This window comes from Bombus pascuorum, chromosome 4 (assembly GCF_905332965.1).
Source record: "Bombus pascuorum chromosome 4, iyBomPasc1.1, whole genome shotgun sequence".
In the NCBI taxonomy this organism is placed as follows: domain Eukaryota; kingdom Metazoa; phylum Arthropoda; class Insecta; order Hymenoptera; family Apidae; genus Bombus; species Bombus pascuorum.
Window position 1 is genome coordinate 5644472 of NC_083491.1, and position 25756 is coordinate 5670227.

The 25756-nt window shown below is 41.5% G+C and overlaps 1 protein-coding gene across 3 annotated transcripts in view; it reads right to left on the reverse strand.

The window, feature by feature from the left end:
- The window catches only part of LOC132906168 (uncharacterized), a 56029-nt gene that overhangs the window by 26950 nt on the left and 3323 nt on the right, over nt 1-25756 (reverse strand). For all 3 annotated transcript variants that reach the window (XM_060958076.1, XM_060958074.1, XM_060958075.1), the window contains one exon: nt 24107-24349. In XM_060958076.1, the coding sequence (XP_060814059.1) occupies nt 24107-24349 (243 nt within the window). The remainder of the gene's footprint in view (nt 1-24106; nt 24350-25756) is intronic.

Here is a 25756-nt window from a genome sequence, read left to right on the forward strand (position 1 = left end):
CTACCAACGTAGACACACTTTGGCGTTCCGTGTAATTTCATCAGCGCAGCTGTAATTTGCCGGACTACTTGTCACGCTCGAACGTTGCACCCTATTTCTAACCAACCGCATATGTCCGCCCTCGAAAAACCGCCAACGGAACGATCAACACGAGTGGAAATCGCCATGGGACCAGAGTCATGAAATTCTCGTATTCGTTGCAACGTACTCTGCAATTTCCAGGGGTTGGCGTTTCAACTATAGGAACTTTATTTCTCCAATGATCGCGGTCATAACGATTCGCCTTCCCGGATACTACTAATATTACTGTACAAGCTTAGATTAATATGATATTTTGTTCAATTCTTCCAAACGTTATGACATTTATCTTGCGCGTTGTCTTTTAATGAAATTCTTATTGTATCGAGCACGAAAAACATATCGAACAGGTTCACAATTCCACTTCTAAATATTCGACGGTACGATTGGTACCTGGATAATGATCGCGTCCGGCCTCTCGCTTTACCCTCCGTCCGTTATAGCGCATCGCCGTGAATGAATTAACGGTGCAATTAATCAAACGCACCGAATAATGAGCGTGCAATGTAACAGCGTTCCAGCGAACTCGAACGAGTGGACAAGCCTCTGACGGTGTTCGCGATGGCGTGTTAATACCGGCCACGAGAGAGTAAACCGAAACGGTTCGCGACGCATATAATGACATTTCGATAGATCCACGTTATTAATGAGCTTCGACGTTATTTACTTTGCCAAGTAACACCGGCCCGTAGCGCGCCATATTCTTGCCCTTGTTCGCGCGCGATGATTCCTCGCGTTTCGTTGATCAATGAAATTACGTTATCGACTTCATCTGATCCATTACGCGATGATAACCATATCGTCGAACTAATACTCTTCGTGGGACATTGGCAATTCCCTGCTAATTGTAAGCCATTTCGATCCTTGATTTTTATACATGATTGATTAATCGGATTCGAAAAATGTTATTAATTTTATAAAACGTGGAAACTATGATTACGGAATGGATAGTTTTATGTTTCTGATCGTTATAGAAAATGGAATTGTCTGTGGTGAATGAATGAATAAAAAAATGAAAAAAAAATGAAAAAAACATAAACTAAAAAAAAAAAAAAAAGAATATCTATCATTGAACAAGCTTTGTCCGAAACCCGTTTTATTGGAATAAAAAAAAACGGGCACGTTCATGGAAGCTGCTTAAAAAGTCCGATTGATCCTGTTCACTGTCGATTGATAAATTGAAGAATTTTCTGTATGATTTCTCCGCGAAGTAGACACGATCGTTAGCGTTGTCCGCGCTACAATTACTAAAGAGAGAAAAAAATATACGGGGGAAAATCTCAGCCGCTCATTACGGCGGAAAAAGAATAATAATAGGAGAAAATTCACGCGTCGCCACATAATGACTGAAGCAGAATTCGAAATCATGGCCGATAGATCGTCAGCATCGTCGATAAATCGCAATACCTTTCGTTCATTGATCTCGTTCCCAGCGATATTTCACCGTGTTTCGATTATTCACCGATCATAATCGTTTGAATTCACGGAAACTCGAATAAAAGTTCCTAATGCAACCATTTCACGGTAGCATCCAATAATTTTGCAGATTCACCAGCTGTATTTCGCGAAAATCCCCTCGAAACATGTCCGATGGGAATGTACTACTATCGTTGGACTTGACGCGTCGTGATAATTACGAGTCAGTGGAATTTGTTTGTCCGCGAGGATTTAATATTTTTTTTCAATAGGTTTACTAGTAGGAAAAATATAATTTTAACGAATTATGTGTCTGCTTCGATAACATTTCAGAGGAGAATAAAGGAGCGGAAATACAATGGCATTACAAATGGTAAAATTAGCATCATAAGCGGTCGAGTAGTCAACTATGCGGCGCCGACTTTCTGAACGCATATTTGATATTTATGGAGGGCGATGTCTCGTCGAAGTAAAAGCGTGCTACTTTGTAAAATTTCAAAGTCCCATCATCCCTCCTGGGCGGTCTAGTACAAAAGTTCCAGATAGCGAGTTTTCCATTTCTAGCAACGTCGCCTTTCGGTTTTCGTTACACGATATGAAAACCGAATTTGTTCTATCGTTGAACGAAAACGGAGAAAGAGAAAGGAGACATAGATTTTAGGGATGGCACAACATGAATCTCGGTGACCGGTAATTTGAAAATAATTATTGTCATCCACGATATATTTTCGATTCTCTCAACATCGCACGTGCATAATTGTACCGAGATTGAACTTGTTGGCGTGGAAGTGTCAGTAACACGCTACCTGGTATCAGCGTCGAATATACAAGAAACGATGACGTCAGCCAAACACAGGAAGGCGAGGCGGTGGATAAAGGGGTGGCGACCCATTTTTTCATTTTGCGACAGAGTCTTAAAGAATACGGAAGGATTGTAAAATCTGCGGCCTCCGAACTTCTTTCTCCAGTTTCTTCGTTTTTTCTCTTCTATTTTCTGCAGTCAGAATTTCGATACGTTGCAGCGGCTTTGGGCGAATTCGGATTCAGAGCAACGCTTCCCAAATGTACGAATCTTGGCGTGTGAGGTTTTCTACGCGTTTTATTCTCTATCGCGATTTGCATTCCTGTTGCTCTGGTTTTTACGGTACCGCGGTGGAACAGGGAATTGGATCCGTAACGAAGGAAACGAGGAGAAATATTTAATGGTACGGTCTTGTATTTTATTTTGCAATCGTATTGTGAGTATTTCGGATGATACAACATCCCTTGAGAAACACGAATTTGAACGATATTACGGAATACTTTTCAAGTAAAAAAATATTATTATTTATTAATACTTAATTGGCCGCAAAGTTGACCTAAAGATAAAATTTGACAACCGTTTCATAATATACATGCACCCGAAGACAACAAGCTTGAGTAATACTATTTTAGCAGAGCGTGAAAACGTAAAAAGCCAGGCGTTCATCTCCTAAAATTAACTAAAGAGTCAATGTACACAATTCGCCATTTCATACATATGTCTTACATGTTAGACGCATAGATAAACGTTTATGCAGAACATATACATAGGCGAGACTTCGCATCCGAAATAACACGTTACTTGTAAACGGCTCGCGGCTGAGTGAAGAAAAGCCAGCGAAGCTGCGCGCGTATTTTACCCAGCTAGGCCATGTGGAAAACGATTGACGTCACGAAGAGTTGACGCTATCATTCGAGCCGTTATTCGACCCGTTACACCGCGAAGAAAAGAAAACTGTTTCTCCACCAAAGGGAACAGATTGAATGCCTCGAAAATTATCATCGATCCAATAAGCAGCCGACCTCGATGCTCGCGAGCCCAAAGCTTCCCATTCAAACGACGAACACGCGAATTCATTTATTTGCCGCCTTTCGAATCGATCTGGTCTGAAGCGAGGTAGGCACATTCCACTGCGCCGTGGAAATTCAATGTTTCGCAATGTCTGAAGTAAGAAGTAACATTGGATTGATGCGGAGAGAAACGCTGGGTGGTTTTCACGAAACTATTTCCTGTGTTGAGGCATGAAGTAGTTGAATTTCTGCTTCAGTATGTGAGTTCGCTAAGATAGGCTGAAATATCAGCAACCTTCGTATCGTTCTATATGATTTTTATGGGGTTCCTGAAAAATGTACAACTATCCCTTCGGAAGGAAGTACTTCGTAGTATCCTGGGAACAGGATAAGCCAAATAAATTTCAGAGATTTCAAGTCGGTATTTATTCGCAGGAAATTACGAACCGATAATCGGTCGATAATGAGATTTTAGTCGAAAAAGGATCGATCGGCCAGTGATGTTTGTCTTGTAAGTTCTAAACAGGAACGTACGATCCAATATTTCCGGTAATTTCGCTCGACAACGTTTCAATAGATGTGGCCGATTTATTCCCGTGATATTTTCCCGGAATGCCATAGCTCGAAAATATTCACAATGAAATAAGAAACGGCGTGGTTCGCTCACGAGGCTAACCGACTCGCTTTTGTGCCGTGCGAACCAGCTTCGGCCAGGTCGTGAATTATGATACGAAATAGCCCGTGAAACGACAAGTCGTAAACTTTTAATAACACGCTCCTGAACGAACGTCTCGTGTTTCCGTTTGTCTTGAGATCGTAGATAGTCCCCGCGACGTCGGGCTGCTAATTCCGGTTGTTACTTTCGCCGGAACATCGTCATTTTTTCGGACAAAGACTGATGATTTATATCAGAGCACTGCTTTTCTGTGGAAGGACGAAGAACTTTGAAAATTTCCCAGAAAATTTCTTGCGATTTTAATTACAGAATCGTAGAATTAAATTACTAAATATTCCGTATTATCTTCTTCTCCTTCCTATTTCCTATCCTCATCCAGCTTATTTCAATTCTTCTTTTTCCTCTAATCACCAATTACGCTAAATGTTCTTTTTTTTTTAAACAGACGAACGTAATCCTGCTTCAAGCATCGATATCGTCTGAATCGAATTACGTCAACCAATGCATGCGTTCCTCGACGATACGTCGTTAATAAGAACAAAAAATATTTCAAATACAGAGATTTCTTTTGTTTCGACGCGAATTAAGCGTATCGTTTGAATAACTTCCGCTGTTCCGTCCTCCTCTTTCATTTCTTTTCGTTCTTAAAGCTCCTTTCTAGGGCGTAACGGGTAACTTAATTTACAGACGGATTCAACGAACGACGAGATATCGGGCTAAGAGGGAATAATTAAATGGAAAGCAGCTACTCGACGAATGGAAATACCTTTCAAGGAATGGGTATCACCGTTGGGGAGACGCGTACGCCCACTTGTCCCGCTACTCTTGATTACTCTTCGTTATCTTTGTACAGAGATCTGGAATCGAGGACTGACCCGTACTCAGACTCACTCTTCAACTCAGAAGGAAGTCGACGAACGGACCGCGAATATTTGTCGAGCGTTTCGCCTAACGTGTCGCTCTTCTAATGATCCCCGTTCTTCGTTTGTTCCGTGACAGAGCAGACGGCTGTTAATGATTCTTTTCACAGAAGAGGATATCTTCGAGGATTATTCCGTCTCAGGTAGAACTTTGAGAAAGAGCAAGATGGATATATGGAAGATATTTTGAGTTCGTTAACGACATTTGTTTCACAATCGACTTCTACGTCGAAATGCCACTTCTTATCGGTAATTTAGAATAAATAATTACCAACGAAATAATTCAAGAGAGCATATTAATAATTTAACGAGTGGTATTCACGAAACCGTAATTCAGCATGCGAGGGAGGAGCACTCGCATTGCAGCGACTGTATAGCCGAAGTTACGAGATAAGTACAGGTCTTTGTATACTAAATTACGTCTCGCTGTAACAGTCTCAAACCTACGGTTATTCACCACCGCAATTTTCTATAAAGAACATTCGTTGTAGCGCGGCACTTGTTCTAGGCTGTCGCTTATGAATATGGTAACATAGGAAAGATGACGAATGCGACAAATTTACTCGTACTTTATCACTCGACGCTTTCAAATTTACATAGTTATACAGACACCTAATCTCTATCTAACTTAAACGTCTCTGTAAGCCGACTCTTTGGTAGGAATAGTCTTATCCACGCAATGACTCTGTAAAGCAAATTTAGCAAGCACAATATTAAACTATCGAGCCGTAGCAGAGTCGATAAACATCTTCAGACGAGTTTCCACGTCGATGGAATAATTAAGGATTCATTAAGCTGGCCATTGTTCGAAGCACGTAGAGAGGAAGACGGCTCGAATTTTCAACGACACCCGTCAGCATCATCGACGCCATTGAAGAACGACACCACTTGAAACTGCGGGGACTTTAGCTGTTTGCTGCAAGCTGCTGAGTACGTAGTGCCCGTGAATGCGCGCGCGAGTGTGAACACGGCGTTCATTTCACCGACAGCATAGCCTTACGGAAATACCATGCTTGTGCTATAGAGAGTCGCGTGGAGAGAAGTTACGGGGCCGCATTACGCGACGTAAAGCCTACCGCAAGTGCGGCAATTAGTCGTAGCTGCGAGCGTTTGAATTTCTCCGCCGATTTCTTTACCAACCTCGCTACGATTTCAACGCTCTTTGCGCAGTTCCTGCGGTCTACGTTTGCGAGAACGCGCCGAGCATTCGTTTCAAAATTAACGCATTTTCTCGCTCTTTCTTAATATTTATAATATTCGGTATATTCGGTATTCTATGTGGACGAATTCCGCGTAAAGTTCGAGGAAATTGTAATAAAAAAAAAAAAAAAAATTAGAAACGAATTATGTTAAAGCGAAGAGGAAATAGATAGTCGACGATGGAAGTTGTGTCTCTGTTTTATGCATTAGAATCCCAGTCACATAAGTAGGGTATAAATTGAATTTGTAGAATTTGTAACTTCGTTTATGTTTTCAGATACAGTAAGGTCCTTGTGCAAGATTCGTATCATGGACGTTTCGTGAATCTTCGCTCGGTGGAAATTCTCAAAGCAATCGGAAGTTTACTGGGCGAGACGTGCAGCGTGCTCCGTTATAAATTAGCGTTTCCAGGTGGAAGCGAGCCGCAAGTTTCGCTGCGCAATAATTAAGCTCGACCAGTGTGCAACGAGAATTCGACGCGCGTTGCACGATCCGCTGAATCCATCGTATGTCCTTCCGCACAAGGCATTTCTGCCAGCTGGCCAAGTAACGGGATGTGACCAGCTGCGCCGTTTAGAAATTCGGTATCAACCGTGAAAACGTTTCAGCAATATCGGTGATTGAATATCAGCGACCGCTATTAATCCTTTACGATCCTATGCAGGCAAAGCCGGTGTTGATACGCGAAAATACGCGTAAAAAAAGTAATCCAATGGATGCGCGTGTGTACAATAGGATACGATGATCCTAAAGTATGTCTGCCATGTTTATTTACATTTCCTTGATTTGTTTACATTTTCAGGTTGTTTGTTTATATTTGCAATTTATTTATTTCGACGAAATTCGAGAATATTTAAAAAGCTATGGTACGTTTCTAAAAATGAAAAAGCTAACCGAATGCAAATATCGTGGAAAGTAGCATCATTCAGGTGTCTTTTACTCGACACGGAAGCGTCGTTCTGAAATTTCATTTTCTTAATCCCTAAGGTTTTAAATAAAAAAATAAACGGAGCCCCTTAAGGAGATGAAACTTAGAGTGTTTATTCCTTGGATAAAATTAGGGAACGAGGGAAGCGTTCGAGGAATTCCTACAACGCAATGATGTTCTCTGTTTCACGACAGGAACGACTGTAACCACAGTATACAAGAAGAAATAAAAAATTTGATTAAGCCTGTAAAAGTTTCCACGAGAAACACAAAAATTACTAAAAACTGTCGGGGATCCATATAACGCGAATAAAATAGGAAACAAGGATACGAGCGCCATCCTGTAACCGTCTCCCGTGTTTATGGAAGCCGACGTAACTCCGATATTGTTACAACAATTGCTTTGTTTCTTGGTGTCGAAGAACACGGCATCGGGCTGTGAACAATACGATCGCAGAGATAATAGTAAAAACTCTTCGGTGATAAACCAACGAAACTCGTACAATCCATCGACCGCGTTTTAAACCAGTCATAAACTATTTGCGCTCACCTCGTTTCTTGCAGTTTTGGGGAATTGCAATTTTTCCCATGTACGCTTAAGACATCCTTGCTACATAAAACTGAAGGTTTTTCCTTCCTTTCGTTGCCACCTTCTTGCTAGTCTTTGCTATGGAAATTTTTCATTGGTACATGTCTGCCATCATGCATCTTCGTGCGCGTCCTTTTTCCTTCTCTTTCTATATTTTACTCGGAAATCCTTCCGTCAGCGCACCTGGTCCCCCTTTCTTGCTGCTTGGCAATCGATTTCTAACGTAATCCTTCTTATTTCGTTGTTTTTCACAATTTACTCTTTCGCAACTCGTCTTATCGCTTACTTTTTTTCTGCCTCTTCATATCCCTTTCATAGGGAAATTACATGGTTCTCTAGAGAGAACCAATTATCCACGAACCAGCGTGTACAGTAGGTTTATGAAAGGGGAGCCTGAAAAAGTCACGTGTTACCCCGTGGGATAATTAATTATCTATTACAAACGATCGATTAATTGTAGCCACGATCCCAAGCGCAATAAATATTCGGGTAGATAGATCCGGGAGATCGAAGGCAGTCGTTAATCACGATAAATCGAATTGTTGGATAGAAAGAGGCTCGGAGCGGCTGACCAGTAGCGGCTGGTTCCACTGTCTGCCGCAATAGTTTCGTTCGTCATTAAACATGATACACACTGCGAGAGATGGAAAATGTCACTGACAAATATCGTATGAGTTTGTTAATAACAGTTCCATACATTACGCACTGTGAATTATATAAAATTTACAGAAACAAAAATACATTTAACGTCGAAGAGTTTCACGAAAAAATATTTTTTGTACCACTGAATTACATTGACCTCTGTTATTATCTTTGATATAGGATGAAATGTAAAATAACAAATAATCGTTAAATCGTACAATCCTGAAAATCATATTGTACAGAATTCTTGAGAATTGCATCTATTTTTTTCATCATATTCGAATCTCTTCGTGTTACCAGATACGCGCTCTGCTTGCGAAAGGTATACTCCCTTGAGTCGCATAGAATGATAAGAAAGAAATTTCACGTGAAATGCGTGGAACGCGTGCGATCAGTTCGAACGTTGTATTTTTCAGCGTGCTGCGCGGTAAATCATCGCGGGGCACCACCTGGCTTCTTAATGGGTCGCCATATATTTCCCGGCAATAAGTGGTCAGCCCTTATCTGTGCTTGATGTACGACCAAAAAAGCTGTGTGCTTCGAATTGTTCGCGTTTTCCGAATAAGGAACAATATAAAGCAGCCTTGCACGCGAATAATTCATTTTCCTGGCCGTCTTCATCTCGAGTTCTCTTTCAATATTGCAAATGCGATAGCAAAAATGTTGCTTGCCAAGTTAATTCAATTACAAAGGTTGAGATAAATGTTGGACTAGAAATCAAATTTTGTGTTTGGAGAAAATTCTATTTAAACATTTTTTTTCGATTAGAAATGTTTAAATAAAGCGATAACCTCAAAATATATTACACCGTAGTTTTTAACATCTTTACTGTCACCTTCCAAAATTTTTGTTCAAGGAATACGTCGGAGTAACAAAGGAATGGGAAACGCAGGGGAAGAAATTTCATTGCAATTGATTCGACGACCGCGATACAATGATCCTGTTCAAAACAGAAATCGTGATGTTGCAGCAGTACGAAATGAATTTTATCGATTAAAACAGATTCTATGGCTAATGTGGAAAATTACCGTTTACACTATCTGCCTGATAACTATTGGACAGAAATTGCACAAATGCTACTGTACCAATCGATGTATTGTTCAACGGGAAGTCGCAACGCAGATTCGATAGCAACGTTGCGAATTGTTCAAAAGGTGAATCGACGAGATATGTTACGGTAATTTTCCCTGGGACAGAAGCCTTCCTTTGATCTCCGTGACTCGCTATTAATCCGCGTCGTAAATTTTACTGATATCGATGATAATCGATGAATTCCTTCTTGGTAATGTTCCGCTTGTTATGAAAGCGCAAAATTTGAAGTCGTTAGCCGGATTGGAGTAACGAATGGTTTTAATAAAATTGGACGCTGTTTCGGATAATGTGTGCGACTCTCTTTCGGGATATAACGTTCGCTCGTAATTCTTTTAATATTGGAGCGTCGGCGATCAATATCGGCCGGCAAAAATACTCCGTTTTCATAATAAACAAAAATGACAATATAAATTAAACGGGGAATTTTTAACTCAAATAAATTGAACATTAATAAATTTCAAGAAATTAGTAATGAACACCTCCAACTTCCGAGATCTACGTCGTTACATTTGCCAGTATCACGAATACACGAATCGCTCGTAATTTCTCCGAATAAATTCAAAGAGAAAAGGAGCGCGATTGCGCGTACCGTTCAAAGCGGTATTGCCGCGATTACAAGCTGCAAGCCGCAGATTCTTGCATTGTTCGAACCCGTAGCGAACAACGCCAGGCCTCGGTTAGTTGGTCATTAAGCGAGCAGCCTTTCGATCTCCTTTGTTATCTGCCGTACAAATATCATCGAGCAGGAATATGTCCCGCGAAAGGGGTTAAACAAATGCCCCTGAAACTTCTGTAAGATTTTATCGAGCGAACGAGTGAACGAGCGACTGAGGGAGACGTGTACCCAGAAACTGGTTCAGGCTATGGAAGGCGAGACGGAGCAGCCAAGAGTTGGCGTACGACGAAGAGAAGAAACGAGAAACGGAGTGAACCAGAGCACGTGGAGAGAGCAGACTTCCGAAAGAAGGACAAAGAGAGGGCGCGCTGTTAGTAAAATAATAGGAACTTTATCTGGAAGTCTGCGAGTTCGCTCGGAAACAATTATATGGGGGGACCAGGCCAGAAGTAAGGTTACCGGGAAAGCAAGCGGAAGTGAAATAGGAGGGAAATAGTGGGCCAGAAGGTGGTACGAATGGAGAGAAACGCGGTCAAAGAAAGAGAGAGGAAAAGAAGGACGAGGAAAGAAAGGGGATAGATATTTATATTCATTAGAAAGTAAGAAGTCGGACTGGGGCGCAGTTACAGCCTGGAAATGCTTAATGGGGGTTTACACCCGCGGCGTTTTGCTACTGGGCGGCTATCTGCGCGAACTGACGAGTGTCCGTCCTCGTTTTGGATCAATTTCTAGTGTTTCCATGATTTTCCATCGTAGCGCTTACTCGTTAGAACTACTTCAAGCGATGATACGGTTCTTAGTAAACGACATTCTTATGTTACGCTTTGCGTTTAATACAACGTACGATGTCACGCTCTAAAAGAATTTATTTATTGATTTAAACAAATAACTTTACATTTACGGTCGAGTTAAGCGTTAATGCGGTTTATTTAAATCGGAGATCAAATCAGTGTTTTACTTTCAAATTGTAAACGGAGGTATCGGAGTTCTTTCGTTCATGAATCATCCCCCAGATCCTTCGATCCTCCGAAACGACCAGCAAGAAGTTGCGAAGTCCCTTGATCCGAAGTGGAAGTTTCGAGACATCTATTAGCGAGATTGAAAACTTCCGTTTCGTCGTCGTACATCACGATTTTCCTACGAGAGAAACTGAAGGTAAAAGAGAAACGTGGAGGCCAGAGGTGGATGACGGCCAGCGAAAACGCGTGGCTAATGGCTTCCCGTAACCGTCAACTGGGCATCGATTAACATTCCCTGTTTTTTCTCCTCTGCTCTCGTCACTTTTTCCAACTCCCTCCCAACCGGATTTCTCTTCACTTACATTTCGATGCTGCCGCATGGAATTTCAGCCAACAGAGGCTTACTCGTTCGAATTTGTTGTGTTCGCGTGCAAACGTTTTATTGGACGGGGTTTACGTCGGTTTCCGACTAAACTACATACGTGTATCGCTTGCCACGTGTACGTGTTACGGGGGATACACTAGTTAAATTGCCACTCTTCGTGAAAATTCGACAATGTCGTTTCAGAATTGATGCGTTCGATGAATATGTCGATAGGTCTGTCGGAAACTTAACGAAGACGTTGATTTCGTTTTTGTTCTGGCTATCTCCTCGTCGCTTTAAATTGTACTACGCAAATTTTACGAAACAAACGTTCTTTCAACAAAATTACTGTGGAGAAGCATACTCTCGTTCTTCGAATTAGAATTTAATCAGGCAGCAAGCAATGAATCAAAGTTAAGTCGCCACTTTGTTGCGCAAGTCTGAGCAAGAATAAATGACGATTTAGCTCCAGGGTTTCAAATAACTTTCTTGTTACGCAAATCTGCATTAGGCAAGTAATTTCAGATGCTCGTGAACTTGCAGCGATATCACGAATCAAAGAAAAGAGGAGCATAAAATCTAAGAACGCTAATCTATCTAAATATAATTGAAAATGCCGTGGAAAAAATGTTCCTTCTACTCTCGAAAGGGTTAACTTTCTCGTGAAATTCACAGCTTGTGTTTTTTCGCCAGGAAATTGAATCTGCCGTCTGAGAGATTGTTTCAGCAAACTACGGTGGAAATTTTTTCCAAGTTTCAGGACCTAACGAGAAACCAGATACGGACTTTTTAATGGTTTGCTGCTCGATGTGCTGTATTATTATTGTAATTGTAAGCAGTCGAACATTTTTTCCCACATCGTCCTTCCCTTTAGTCGAGGTTCTTGAGTATCTGTATCTGCAGTAACTCATAAAACGAGTCTTCCAAAATGACAAATGATCCAAACAATTTGTTACGAAATTTAATTTGTGTTTAATAAAAAGGTAGCAAAACAGATACATAATACGAAGAGGGTTGAGAACTCGGGCTCCTATTTTTGTAAATATAATGGTCAGTTACTATGATCAACGAAACGAACTATGATCGTGAAAAAAAGAAACGATTCGAAGATTTTCAGACGCGAACGAGGTTACTCCTCGTGTCATTTACCTCGACAAACGATTTACGTTTCGAAGCCACGCCGATTTATCGATTCTCCGTCGACAATGATGCGATCCATACCGCCGTTTCCGGTAGCGTTCGCATGGAAAGCTACGTCGTTCGTCCCGAATAGATACCTCATGAATTTACAGCGGACTCCGAAACGACTCGATCGCTTCGCGAAACACCGCCTTACAACCAATCTTCGTTGAATTGCTGCGATTTGTAAACGATAAGGGATCCTTCCGAGGACGATACCTTCTGCCACCGACGAATTGTCTTATGGATGTTGCGGGCAAGAGTGATTCTTATCGAGGAAACGAATTTCGCGGTAGACGTTGTCTGCTTCCGATTCTAACATTGAGAATGAGACGACCAGATCATCTGGGATACGCGATTTCATGTATATTTGTGGATCTGAAGTGGCATTGTTTAATTTAGAAAAGGCGAAGAAGATTTCACGTCTATTTAAAAAGGCAAACACTGTGACTCGTTCGAGATGGCTCGATGGTTTAAATTTCTCAAATATTTTTGGAAATCGAAGAGTGGTAGAAATTAAATAGTTTAAACGTTTCGTGCGGGTGATCGGTGGTAATCGAACTGACGATAATTCACAGAATTAATTTACTCAATATTTGTAAAATTAATGTTTTTAATTTACTCAATATTTTTGATATCAATGCTTTTAATTTGCGCGATATCTTTAATATTGATATTTTAATATTCAGTATAATTTATATTATATGTAAAATAATTACTATTATAATTTAATATAATTTAATTAATATGTTTTCAATATTGGATGAAATTTTCTAGAAAATTCGTTATCGATATCTCACATCCTATAGTCAAACGATTCTCAAGCAGTTAAAGGGTGGACCGCTGAAACAAATAAGTTAATTACCTAATTAGAATTGTATAGAGACTGATATTTGTACGAAAATGTCGACGGCAGGCTCGATCGAACGTACAGAATTTATCTAACGGGAACCGCGACTGATTCCATTATGAACGTGTCCATCATGTGCAATTGCTTGTCCGATTTCCGATCAAGATAGAACGGTAAGCAAACGTTGAAACGGCCGAATCAGTTCGAGTCTTGAAGGAATCAATAGACGGCCAACGGTCCCCGAGGCAATCGACGAGACACTAAACGTTCCACGAATCCTCTTAAAAACTATTCCAATTGACCTGCGATTATTTCAGCGTGAATAACTGTCATCGCGAATTCATTGATTTCTACAGACGATCGTTTCACATACAATTTATCTAATTCCTTATCGGACAGATATCATCGTCGTCTGAAGTCTGTCGTTTCCGGAAAAGATAAAAATTCAAAGGAATTTCTCGAATGCGAGCTTTCGAGGAAGTAACGCCGGAGAAAGATCAATCAAGAGGAACAAAGGTTTAATCTGGCGTTTAATGCGAAAATTAATCCTTGGCTGGACACGTAGGGCAAAATTATCAGGGTGCTCACGTCCCAATTCCTTACGCGATCCTCAACAGCGGTATAACCGCGGGTAAACACGGCCAACCGAATGAACGGATATTCATAGTGGGCAGCGTTATCGGAGAGAGGTTTCTTCGACGCGGCCACGCTTCGAGACTTCCATAATGATGAACCGAAATCCGTGGCATGCACGACCGATATGTTACTGTTCGCCATCACGGCGTCTGTTAGCCCTTAGATAGGCTGTGAGCAGCAGTTGCACGCTCCAGCGCTGTTCCTCCATATTAAGTGGAGAACCCGGAACGAACAAAATTTCTGTTGCTCCTTCGTCGCGTCGCGTCGTGGCGATTTGTTTCGATAAAATCGTGCCACTGAAAGATACTTAAAATTATCAGATCTACGATTGAAATGGAGAACGATGTGAGAGATCGATAAATCGAATACGAGAATTCTATTTGCGTAGAAAGCTCTTGTTTGAACTGCTTGGATTTATCACACGAACCTTACCTTTCAGGCTAATTTTATATCCATCGTTGATTAACCTTTCCTCTTTCCAAGCTGTAAATTATCCCGTGGTTTGCTTTCTCGCATCCAGTAACTCCGGGCTCGAGGGTTACAAAGTATTAAAACCATTAATTAGTGGGTTAGATAAAAGTAAAATGTCTACATTTCGCATTTTAATATAAAGAAGAGAACACGTTAAAAAATTCAAGCTTTTTCTAATAAGGTTTCATAGAGCCTCTTCCCATAGAATTTTCATGGTTCGTAAACACCGTCTACACCAGTCTACTCCGCATAATCTGCGTAGTTTAGTTTAAAATAAAGTCGTTTTTGTACTTTACTGCGAGTTGGTTCCTTCGAGAAGGGATTTTTACCATCGGTACATCGTTTATCATGCAAAACTCACCAATTACTCGGACGTGATTTTCACAAGTACGAGCGTTAACAATGCCTTCTGTCCTCAGGCGGCACAATTTGTTAAGTCGAACTTGAATAAATCACCGTTAATGGCCGTTCGACGGCCTACGCGGCCGAGGTTAACACGACTTTTAATTTTCCAGTTTGTCTGCGATTCTTTAACGTAATTACGCGTTCCATTGGGAAAACCATTTGAGGTAATTACGTGGCTCACGTTCGCGAACACGACTGGATACCGTGATACATTACCAGCCCGATGCTTTTAATCGACTGTTTAATAATTCTACGTCTCGTGATTTCGCGATGACGATGCATGTTTTTAATATGAACGCAAATGAATCGCGTACACACCTAAGGCCGCGGCGTTACAATTCAATCTACGAAAACCACCGGGATTTTAATCAACGTGAAACACTTCTGATTAATGCGCCTCACGTTGCACCGTGGTGCACGATCCGTCGCGACCTTGAAAAACTAGGTTGCTGACTCCATCTCGATTCGAATGAAAATGGAAAGAACAACAATAAGAAAACATACTAGCCAAACTAGAACGGATTCAGTTTCGAATGGTTTAATTAAATGTTTCAGGTCGCAACACCGACAGTCGGGAATCCCAGCTGTGTATATCTAGCGCTTTTGTGAATCCACTGCAACTGTGACTCCAATCGCCTCAAAACGACGAATTACCTGTTTATTCATGAGCGAAATATACGGTGTTTCGTTGATGATTCGCGAACCCATTACCAGGGATCAAAGACAATGAAACGAAGCTGATATCGTGATATCCCTTGGCAAGAGGCACCATGATAGTATGGAAAACAATTTGGATACATGCACCACGCATAATGATGTAACTGATTACACGACGAGGCAGGATAGGTGAAAACCGGCCACTGTATATAGTGCGCGTTAATCTCGATGGACTGCACCAGCCAGAGCATGGACACGCTTGTTTACCGAGTAACGATTAACTACAGAGATAGGGAATGCAAATAGCCGCGAATCCCGGCGGGCGTTTGGTTTCACCGGCTGGCCCGTGGATGTCGTCGGGTTCGTCGTGTGTTCCATCCTCCAAGACGCCTGCGACGGCAACTCTCGACGGTACTCTGGGAAATTACTATTACCGGTTAATGAGCTGCACCGGCTAACGTGCAATTTAGTTAACGAGCGTTTTAAAGAAACCTGATTCTTCCAGCCAAAGTTGCGTTGTTCCGTCTATTCGACATAAAAATCATGTACAATACATGCTTGACTTTTACAAGAATTTTTAATCAAGCCCTACGGAAGTATCTGGATGCGCGTATAGCAGCGAAAGTAACTCAGCTTTATATTTCAACGCTTGAGAGAAAGTTATCCGAAGCAATAGAAAAATTCTGTAGTCTATCCACAGGGTGGACGACATCGAAATTACAGAAACGCGTGGTCGAGGACAAAAGTTTCGGCTCGCAAGAAGCAACAATGACAAGAGATGGGGAAGGGCGGGTAGAGTATTGTCAGCCAGCGAGAGAAACGCGGCTGGAGCGCGTCGTTTATTTTAAGTTCTTTCAAACTCTCCGGCGCACTCGCCGGGAAAGGAAGAAGGCGTCAGTGGCGAAGAAACGGAGGGGCGTAGAGGTTCGTTGCACGAGAGGCGGAGTGCGGAGGTGGTGGTACAAAGGAAGAGAAAAAGGGGGAAAGGAAAGAAAGGTCAGCCACCGGGCGAGAGAGCAGAGGTATCGTGCTGGAAATAGAGCAAAGAAAGAGCGGAAGAAGGAAGGGAGATCGGCCCTGCTCTTCGAACCATTAGACAAATTTTATATATAGCGGCTGAAAGCTCATTCCTTTTTTCTGTGCATCGTTACCGACTATTGGTCTAGCTATCCCATCGTAATAATCGATCGTTTCAAGCTTCTCCGCAGCTTCTTATCGAAATGTACAGTCCTTGAACTCGAGAATTTCTCAAATTTCGATCCATCTCATGCGAACTTGCACGTCACAGAATTTTAAAAATATTTTCACTTTTCTGTCCCGCTATGTTCGGCCCCCATAGTTTCGTACAGACAACACGAAGCCTGAAGATAACAGCTTTTTCCTCGAAGAGTCGAAATTCACGACACGTATGCGCGCCAAAAATGGCCGCCTGTAAATACGAGCGCGTTACTCGCGTCGTGGGTGAAAGAGCGTGTTGTAACAAGGAAGGACGTCGTAACGAAAACAACTTTCACGGCACGAACCATTAGACTTTTAAGGGACGCGTGCAGGCATCCTGCGACGCCCGACGACGCGACGAGACGCACGGCTTCCTCGCTTAACAAAGTCAATTTCCGGCCCGATCCCATAACGCCACTAACGGGACCAACTTCATGGCAATCTGAAATTCTTCGTGAACATCGCTCCCTGTGTAATTCTTTCTTTATTCTCTGACATCGTGTTACTGTGAACGCAGCATATCGGCAAGTAGAACGAGCCCGTTCTTGATCAACTAGGCAAACGATGACGATATAATCGAGTTTCGTTTGTTCTTGAAATCCATAACATTTTTCCTTTTAACGTTCTAACTTCTATTTTATCGTGGAAGATTTATAATCGTATGCCTATACAAACAGTTTATAAATAATACGTTCACAGGTAGCGAATTATTTATTTATTATTCACAGGTATATTTTAATACAACGTGTGGCTTCTCTATCTCCAATAAAGTAAAATACTACGTGAATTTATTTATGCTCAAAGATGATGAACGAGTGCATTATAGAAGCATGCGAATATTATTGGTCGAGCGCTTTATCTACCGCTGCAAGTTTCATTTTGTCCGGATCGGCGTGATATATGAACGTCTGTCCTACTGTGGATTTTCAATTCCCGCTTGAGGAGCCTCAGGTTTTTGATCTATTTGAACAGGATCTCCTCTATCTCTTCTTGAGACGAATCGTTGAAAGACATTGCGAAAATTTTCAAGCACATTGGATAGGTATGTTACGACGTATCGCCACAGCACGAAATAAAACTGTTCGACAAACATACTTTTCCATCGGTTTTATTCCGTTGTCTCGCGAATCTAAATACGTCCAAGACGATTCCTAAAAGAACTTACGCCGATAAAACGTTTGATTTACTTAGTTTCTACGAAAAAGATAGGCACGTTAACGTACTACAAAGGAAGAGTAACGGAAGCGTGGTATCGGAAAGAACATCTGAAATCAGAGAATTCGAATTAATTTAATCGGACGGAAAATACAGTCAGACTGTGGCTAGTTCGCATGTAGAAACTTATCTTGCCATTTGAACGGGGGCAAACGGAAGCTTTGAATTTCCACGAAATTTCCTCTTTCAGGCTCGCGATTTTGTCAAACAGAACGAACGACTCGTTCGAAACGTTTTCAGCGTGATGGACATGCAACACCATGAAAGATCTCTCTGGTCCCTTGTAAATTTAATATTGACGTTCCGTTGCACGCTGAAAATCACGTTGGAAATCCCCGTGCATAGGGAATAAACGGAGGTGGCTGGAAAATAGGGGTTGGTAGATGCTTGAACGGCCACTATTCTCCTCTTCTGTCGTTCGACCCTCTTCCAAACCCCCAACCCCGCGTCGACGTCGCGACTGCAGATATGACAAACGCACGTGGGCCCTGAAACCCATATGCACTGATAACGACGTTATCGGCCCGACATGGAGCACACCATGTTATTCGCGATACGAGAACGCGCACCGACGCAACCTGGTAAAACGCCATCCATTATCCACACAGACTGATTTACTATTAATTAGTTAGTATCGACGGCGGCAAGACAGACGTGAAATTTCATTCGTAACGACGCGTCGCGAGGTGGCATCCCTTTTTCGAAGCAAGCTACATTAATCAGTAAATGTTACTGATTTCGTATGGATGGTCAATTAGCCGCGAAGAGTGGGGCCAAACTGACATTTTATCAAAGAGGGATGGAAGTATCCCATAATTCATTGACCCTTTGAAATATCTTCAAATTTCTTTAGCTATTGACCGAACACGGTTTCACCGTTAAACAAGAAGATAGACATTTCTTAAATAACAAGGATTAGCATTTATGGATGATGAAAATCCTGGCAAACAGGTTAGTCAAAGAAATGCTAGTTTTAGTACACCGTAAGTAATAACCGAAAATACAAGAAAAAAAAAAAAAAAAGAAAAGGAAAGAGGAGAAGTCTCGGAGAAGAAGAAGATAGAAAGAGTGCGCGTTTCAGCAAGTTCTTTTGGTGTCGGATTAAGCGCCATACAAAAGAAATTGAACTTTTTTTTGTGTGCTAGAAGCTCGCGGGGACGAAGCTGCACAAAAGCTTCGAGACAGCCGAGTGCTACTCGAGCACACGTTTCCCTCTCGGATCATCCTCGACCTCAAAACTCCGATACATCCGCGGACAAACGATCGTCCTAGGTGCTCTGATTAATACTTATGGTAGACTTAAACATTTGCTTTGGACTACTGTATAATTGACAACCTAAGAATGATACTAATAAAGAATCGACATTTTCAGCATTCAGATTCGCGTGTTAATATAGTAAAAAGGAAATGAGATTCTTAGGATACGATTAATCTATCGAAAAGGCAATAGGAACGATTTCCAAGCGTATGAAAGGATCAAAGTACATGTGGAGTAGCAAGGAAACGAAATTTGTCAGAGCATTGGCGACGCCTTAAAGTCCCCGACTCCGATTACGAGATTACGGGACTCCGATACTCCGACGCCGGACAAAGGGGATCAGCGAGCGGCAAGGATTAAGGCCAACGAAGAAATTGAATTTGTCGGAAATCCGTAAACGTGAAGGGAATCGACCGGATCGACGTGTTTCCGGCCGCGCACCTGACACTATTCTTCGAAACTCCTACGGTCAGCCTCGGCCTCTTTTTCGTGAGGTGTTAAGGAACGAAATCGTATCAGCAAGGAATGGAGAACTGTGCTTCTTTATCCGAGGATATTTCCGCTACGATGTCCATTCTAAAAGCTTCGTGACGTAGTATGTTGAAAATCGAACGGTTATGATCGAAACCATAGTGCATCGAGTGCACAATACGTGCTCTCACCTACTAAGCACAGTTTTATCTTCTTTAAAGGTCACTAAAACGTGATGAGTTTCTATAAACGGCAATGGAGTTCAGATGTAATCGTAAAAACGCGCAAAAGGGGAAATAATGCTGCATTATTTTTCAGGCCTATGAGCTTCAGAGGAAAGGTATTTGACAAAACGCACGAATTCCATCGCTTGACAAACAAACGTAGAAAGAAAGGCAGCCACGGCCACTAATTCTCGTTGACGTGATATCAAATCGAACGAGATTTTTGCTATTCCAACAGCGTGATCTCTACGTGGCAGCGTTTGGCGGCGGATAATGCGTTTCCATATTCAAAGGAAACTCCGAACACTGTTTCCGGAGAGGGTAGAGGGCGAATACGTGGCTTGCGGATGAAGTCCGCGTTATTCGCCGGTCGGAACGAAGTTACTCGTAAAAATTAGTGTCTTTCGTTGCTGGTTAAAGCGAAAACGTGAGCAGTGGAAAAGAGTGACGAGAATCGTGTACGAAATTCACGTGGAAAAACCTGCTGCCAGCGTCATACGAACTGCTGCCTCGAAATGGTCGCGAGTCATTATATCGATGAAGTGAAATAGAGGATGGAGAAAAAAAAAGGAGACATATCGACTATACAACCTGTGTGGCCAAACGTGATTCGCGTGGTTCGTTTAGTTTCTGAAATGCTACCAGGTCCTGATGTAGTAGGAAAATTTGGTTAGACATTTATTTTTTGATCCGAAGGTTTTTATCGGTCACAGTCCCGGTTTCTTTTTTCAAGCTTTCTGTACGAAATTTCATTGCGACGAGAATTTCCAGAAATTCTACTAAAAATTTCTATCGTACCATTCACATCTAACGATTCTTTCTTTCAATCTTTTGAAAGGTCGGACATTCGAAGGAAAACCTATGACATATTACCGTTTCTTTTTCCTATGGGTAGCATCATGGACCTTAACAACAAGGTTAATCACCCTAGGAAGGAAGTAGGATATATATAAGCGTCAAGTGATACGAGTAGAGACTTTTTTGAAAGAGACGTTTGATTGAAAAAGCGCTACCCTTGTACACTCTACACGCTTCTAGATGAATCATCTTGTGTATGAAAGCCAGAATAAAGACTGTAACATGTTGGTAACACGAGAAAATCGTGGAATAGCAGTAGCAGCAGGCTACCGACACTGGTGTCGGTTTTCATTTTAAAGGTGCCGTGTGTCGCTGTAAATTTCATCCACCAGGCTAAAATTTATTTGACCGAACCCCGCGGATCGGGCATTAATGAATTTCCCGATATTTTCAAGGGCCGTGGGGTGCCTATCGTCGAGACGCGAGTCCGCTCTTTCAGAGCTGCTTTCTCTACCATCCTTCCCACTCCAGCGTCGGTTCCAGTATTTAAGAGGGCGTATATATCTTCCCGAGAACAGCCCCTCTAACCCATAGCCGGACGGTTCCAATTTATTTGCAACGGCGGCGCATCTTTCATCGGCCTTTTCGTATTTTCTCGAACGGATCCGCAAGTTCTTCGTTGTTTTACTTCTTTCGCGAAACCATCGAGATACGGCAAGAGAGAAATTGAAATTGGAAATGATTTTCAATGGAATATTTCTCAAGTATCATCGAATACTAGAAAATCTAATCGTACTCGTGAAATTACGAAACTGTTGAAAGACTTCTTTCGTAAACTATGATCGTGTTTCACGTTCCAGGTGGAAACAAATATGGAGAAGGATGATTTCCAAGTCAAATTCGGGGCTCTTTAAAATCACGAGAAATCCGATCCCGCGTTCATTAGCCCCTGGCTGCGACAGATAACGGGTATAATTTATGATCCCTTATTACGAAACTACGGCATCCCAACGAACGAACCTTTCTCCCGGAACGGTTGATAAACATGTTTGGCTCTTGTTGAAAATTACTTAGCCGCAGACTTCAAACAACTTCCCTTTCAATTCGTTCATTATTCCACAGGTTAATTTATTTCCAGCCAATCAGGAAGATGTATCTTCCTCATCTATTTGCATAGATCCTCCACAATCTTCCACGTAATCTTCCTTGGCATTCTCAACGTGGAGAAGATTGGAGAATTTTTAAAAAGAGGGAAGATACTTAAATTCACCAATATAATCTCACGATAACCACATTATCTCTATTCGAGTCTCATCAGGGGGAGAAGCTCAGTGCAAACGGACAATAATATTTGCACGTCGACGCAAAACACACCTTGTCTTAGTTCATTTTTACGCTTATCTATGAAACGAACAGACTGAATTTAGAGAGAAAGGGTCTGAAACACCGCAGTGACGCTGAGGAGGAACAAGAGGGAGAGTATCTCTAGTAATCCCCGAGGGAATAATCGGTGCCGTACTCCGCGTTTTTCTCCCCTTAATTAACGGCTCGTCGCAAACGCGAGAGATTACTTTTAATTAGCTTTTCGAACAGGCTAAGTACGGGGAACGGATGAATTCGCCGAACGCGCATCAACGTGTTCTACGCAATTATACGTCAGTCGTTTTTTATGATTACTTTTCGTTTTGTATTCATTCATCGATCGCGATTAAACGAATTCATCGTTATACGTCTTCTGTATCAAGGACTCCATTTTCGTTCCAATACTAATTCCACGCTAAACCCGTGCTTTATGGTCTTTATTTTCGGCAACAGAAAATTGGGAATAAATTCGTAAAAATTCACGTCATGGAAGAAAATGGAAAAAAGAAACATTATCATTGTACCTCTCTAAGGAAATTTTCCTCTTGTTCTTTTCTTTTTTTTTTTTTTTTTTTGATTTTACAAACACATTCTACTTTTATCTTCGCTAACAATCAAATCGGGATTCTTCTCGTGCAAAGCTTTTTGGTATGTTGCACCAACAATGTGTCCTCTGGCGCGTATCCATGATACTACGGCAAAGGACATTCAACTTTAAGAAAACAGGAAATCCAATATGAAGTTCAAAGCGGAACGACTGGCAGCTACTTCCTTTATCGTAAATTTTAATATCGCACTTGTAACGGAATTCGAGCTCGTAGAAAATTGAATGTTACTTCTTATTTTATCGAAAGAAGACAGTTTACGATCGATTCTAAAAGAATGGTTGTTACATTCGATAATAGGTACGTATATAATGTATAATAGAGATAGGGCAATTTTGCAAAATATTCCGATGTTTCGCGTGCGTTCGATTCGTTCCGGCGAAAACAACGCATCCATTTGATGCATCTGCTGCGCCTCTGAATGCGACAAAATTGTCGACAAAAGGTATCGTCTGAATGCGCGTGTTTCGTGTAACCAGTCCACTGGACAATACCGGAAACTATGGTCAGTCCAGTGGAAACGTTGTATGGTAGCGGTTTTTTTTTTTTTTTAATAAACCGAAAAATGTGTATCTACCGCAATTAAGATCCATAACCATTTTTATAAAAAAAAAAAGACGTAGAAATTGGAAGAATTCGAGCTTCGATGAACTTTGAATATCTAGAAATTTCGGAAATATTCGATAACGAAGGTTCATATGGTATTTCAAATATGCCAAAGCATATTTATGGCCGTGCTGGACTACTTTTACAACGCAGTAAAAGTTGCTTCGAAACCCAATTTTGAAGAATCAGTGAAAAGATATTTGATTTTATTACTTTTCTCTCAAAACTTGCTGGAAGATGATAAAATCGTAACGGTTCCTTTATCTCGGTACGAGATATCGGACGTTTTTCGCAAATTTACTGTTCGGTGAGGTTAATTGCCAGAGGTAAATTAGACGTGATTAAAGAAAACAGGATGTGAGTAGATTCGGAATCTCGCCGTGGAGAGAGTTAAACATGGACTCGAAATTAGGGTAGCCCGAAAGTAGATGAAACGCGGCTAAAAGTACCCTGTTCTCTAATTGTCTTTTAGGTAAAGACTTTCTCTACACAGAACACTCCGCCCCTCTTATTTTCTTGGCAAAGCGTCAAGAATAAAGCGGCTCGAATCACTGTTTACCGTCACGAAATTTCTCCCTTTTTTTACACTGTAGATATCCATGCAGTTCACAGTATTATCGGTCACGAATCTTCCTTTAACGTCGTCTAACAGCCATAACCGAGGATCATAAACCGCGGTAAAGCGAAAAATATACTATTCGACGTCGTAAATCCTAAGCTGATCCGCAAAATTGACGTCGTAATATTTGATTAATCGTAGAGAGTGAAGAAATTTTGTTGACTTCTTTGTTATCGTTGCTTTCCAATCGTGGAAAAAATAATTTTTTAAATAATAAAATAATTCATTTCAGTTCACTTACCTTCGGGTTGATGGGGTGTGTAGATGTTTAGGTAAAGGCAGTCCTCGCTTTGGTTCGTTAGCTGCGGCAGTAGCTTCTTTAGGTACTCGTATCTAACCGGTTTCACCTCGTCTCGCAGGTTTGGCAGCGTTTGAGGACACACAGGTGCAAAATCTTGAAATTGTCTTAAATCACGCCATTCTTCCGGCGATTTTGGAGGAGAAAACCTCAAGGATTTGACTGGTGGTTCTGCATATGGCACTCCTGAAACATTAAGTTGCTTATGATTAGTTTAAGAAGCGTAACTTGTTTCGAGTGACTAGTATCGAGTTTTACATATTTGAGGAGTTGAAGTTCTTTCGTTTCGGATCGAGTTAGATATAAATTATTCGTCGAAGATCGATTTGAATAAAAAATTCGAAAACTTAAGTGAAATAGTTCAAATGCCAAAACTCAAATTGAGAAGTTTAAATTAGAAAGTTTTACTTAGGGAGTACGAAATAGTACGTCGAAACATAGGTGGGAATTCTTATTGTTAGACAAAGGAGTAATGTAATAGCTGATCTGTAGGACGAATAATCGCCACGCGATAATCAGCGTAAAGTTTTATTACGCCGTGAGTAGATCGATTAAATTGATCCCGTTCGTCCGGCGGTCGATGTTAACACGCTCCAGCCTGGCAGTAAGGATCACGGCTGATCCATTTTACCCTATTTCCGTGTAAATTGGATTGCCAGGCCACTGGCTTTACCGCATAAAATATTAAATCGCTCAGCTGAGCAAGTACAAATCGAAAAGTCTGATTGCAAACATCTCGGATTTAAAACCTGTGATCACAACGATTGAAGATTTTTTGCGTTTAACCTAACAACCGGAATAAAATTTGTTTGAAACTAAAAGCAATTAAAATACTTTTCGCAGGTATTTTTATTCATACGGAATTAGTCCACATTTGCATTTACCTAGTTCATATGCATTTGCACATTCCTTTGTGCTAACACGATACTGTTTACATAAAGATAATGTCGTTCGACAAACTTCGTTTCGAACGTTTCAGACACATTTCACTAAGTCTAAATTTATCGTAGTCTCAGAAGACATACAAACCTCGTTTTGTTAATAGGTTCTAAAGAACTGAAATGCGCTTCCTCTACTACTTATTTGACATTCCCCATCCCAATTTGAAGACTCTGGAGACTGTAACCTGTCCTTAATTTATCCTACACTCCCTCTGTGCCATTCCATGCTCAAACGGAACCGTTTGCACACGCGGGAACGCTCAAGAATCGAGTAGCCGATGCCAAGGAATGTCAGAGGATCTCGGGGAACTCAAGAAGGTACAAACCCTGCTCGATTCCGCTTTGCCAGCTAATGTGCACGCGTGCACAAGACCAAGAACCATAGACGAGGAGCGCTTATTCCCGGAATAGCCTGCGCGCTTCTCGTTTTGAAACCTTTGAGGTATCGGGATCCTCGCAGCGAGAATACATCGCAACTAATATTGCAGAGAGCTAGAGAGAAAGAGAGAGTGAGAGGGAGTGAGAGGGGGGAAAGAAAGAGGGAGAGAAAGAGAGAGAGAGAAATGAGGAGCTGATGCAGCTGTGAACAAACTTTCACCCTCTGGCTAAAGTTCGCCGTATCAGCAGCCGGAAACTGAAATCGTGCCGGTCT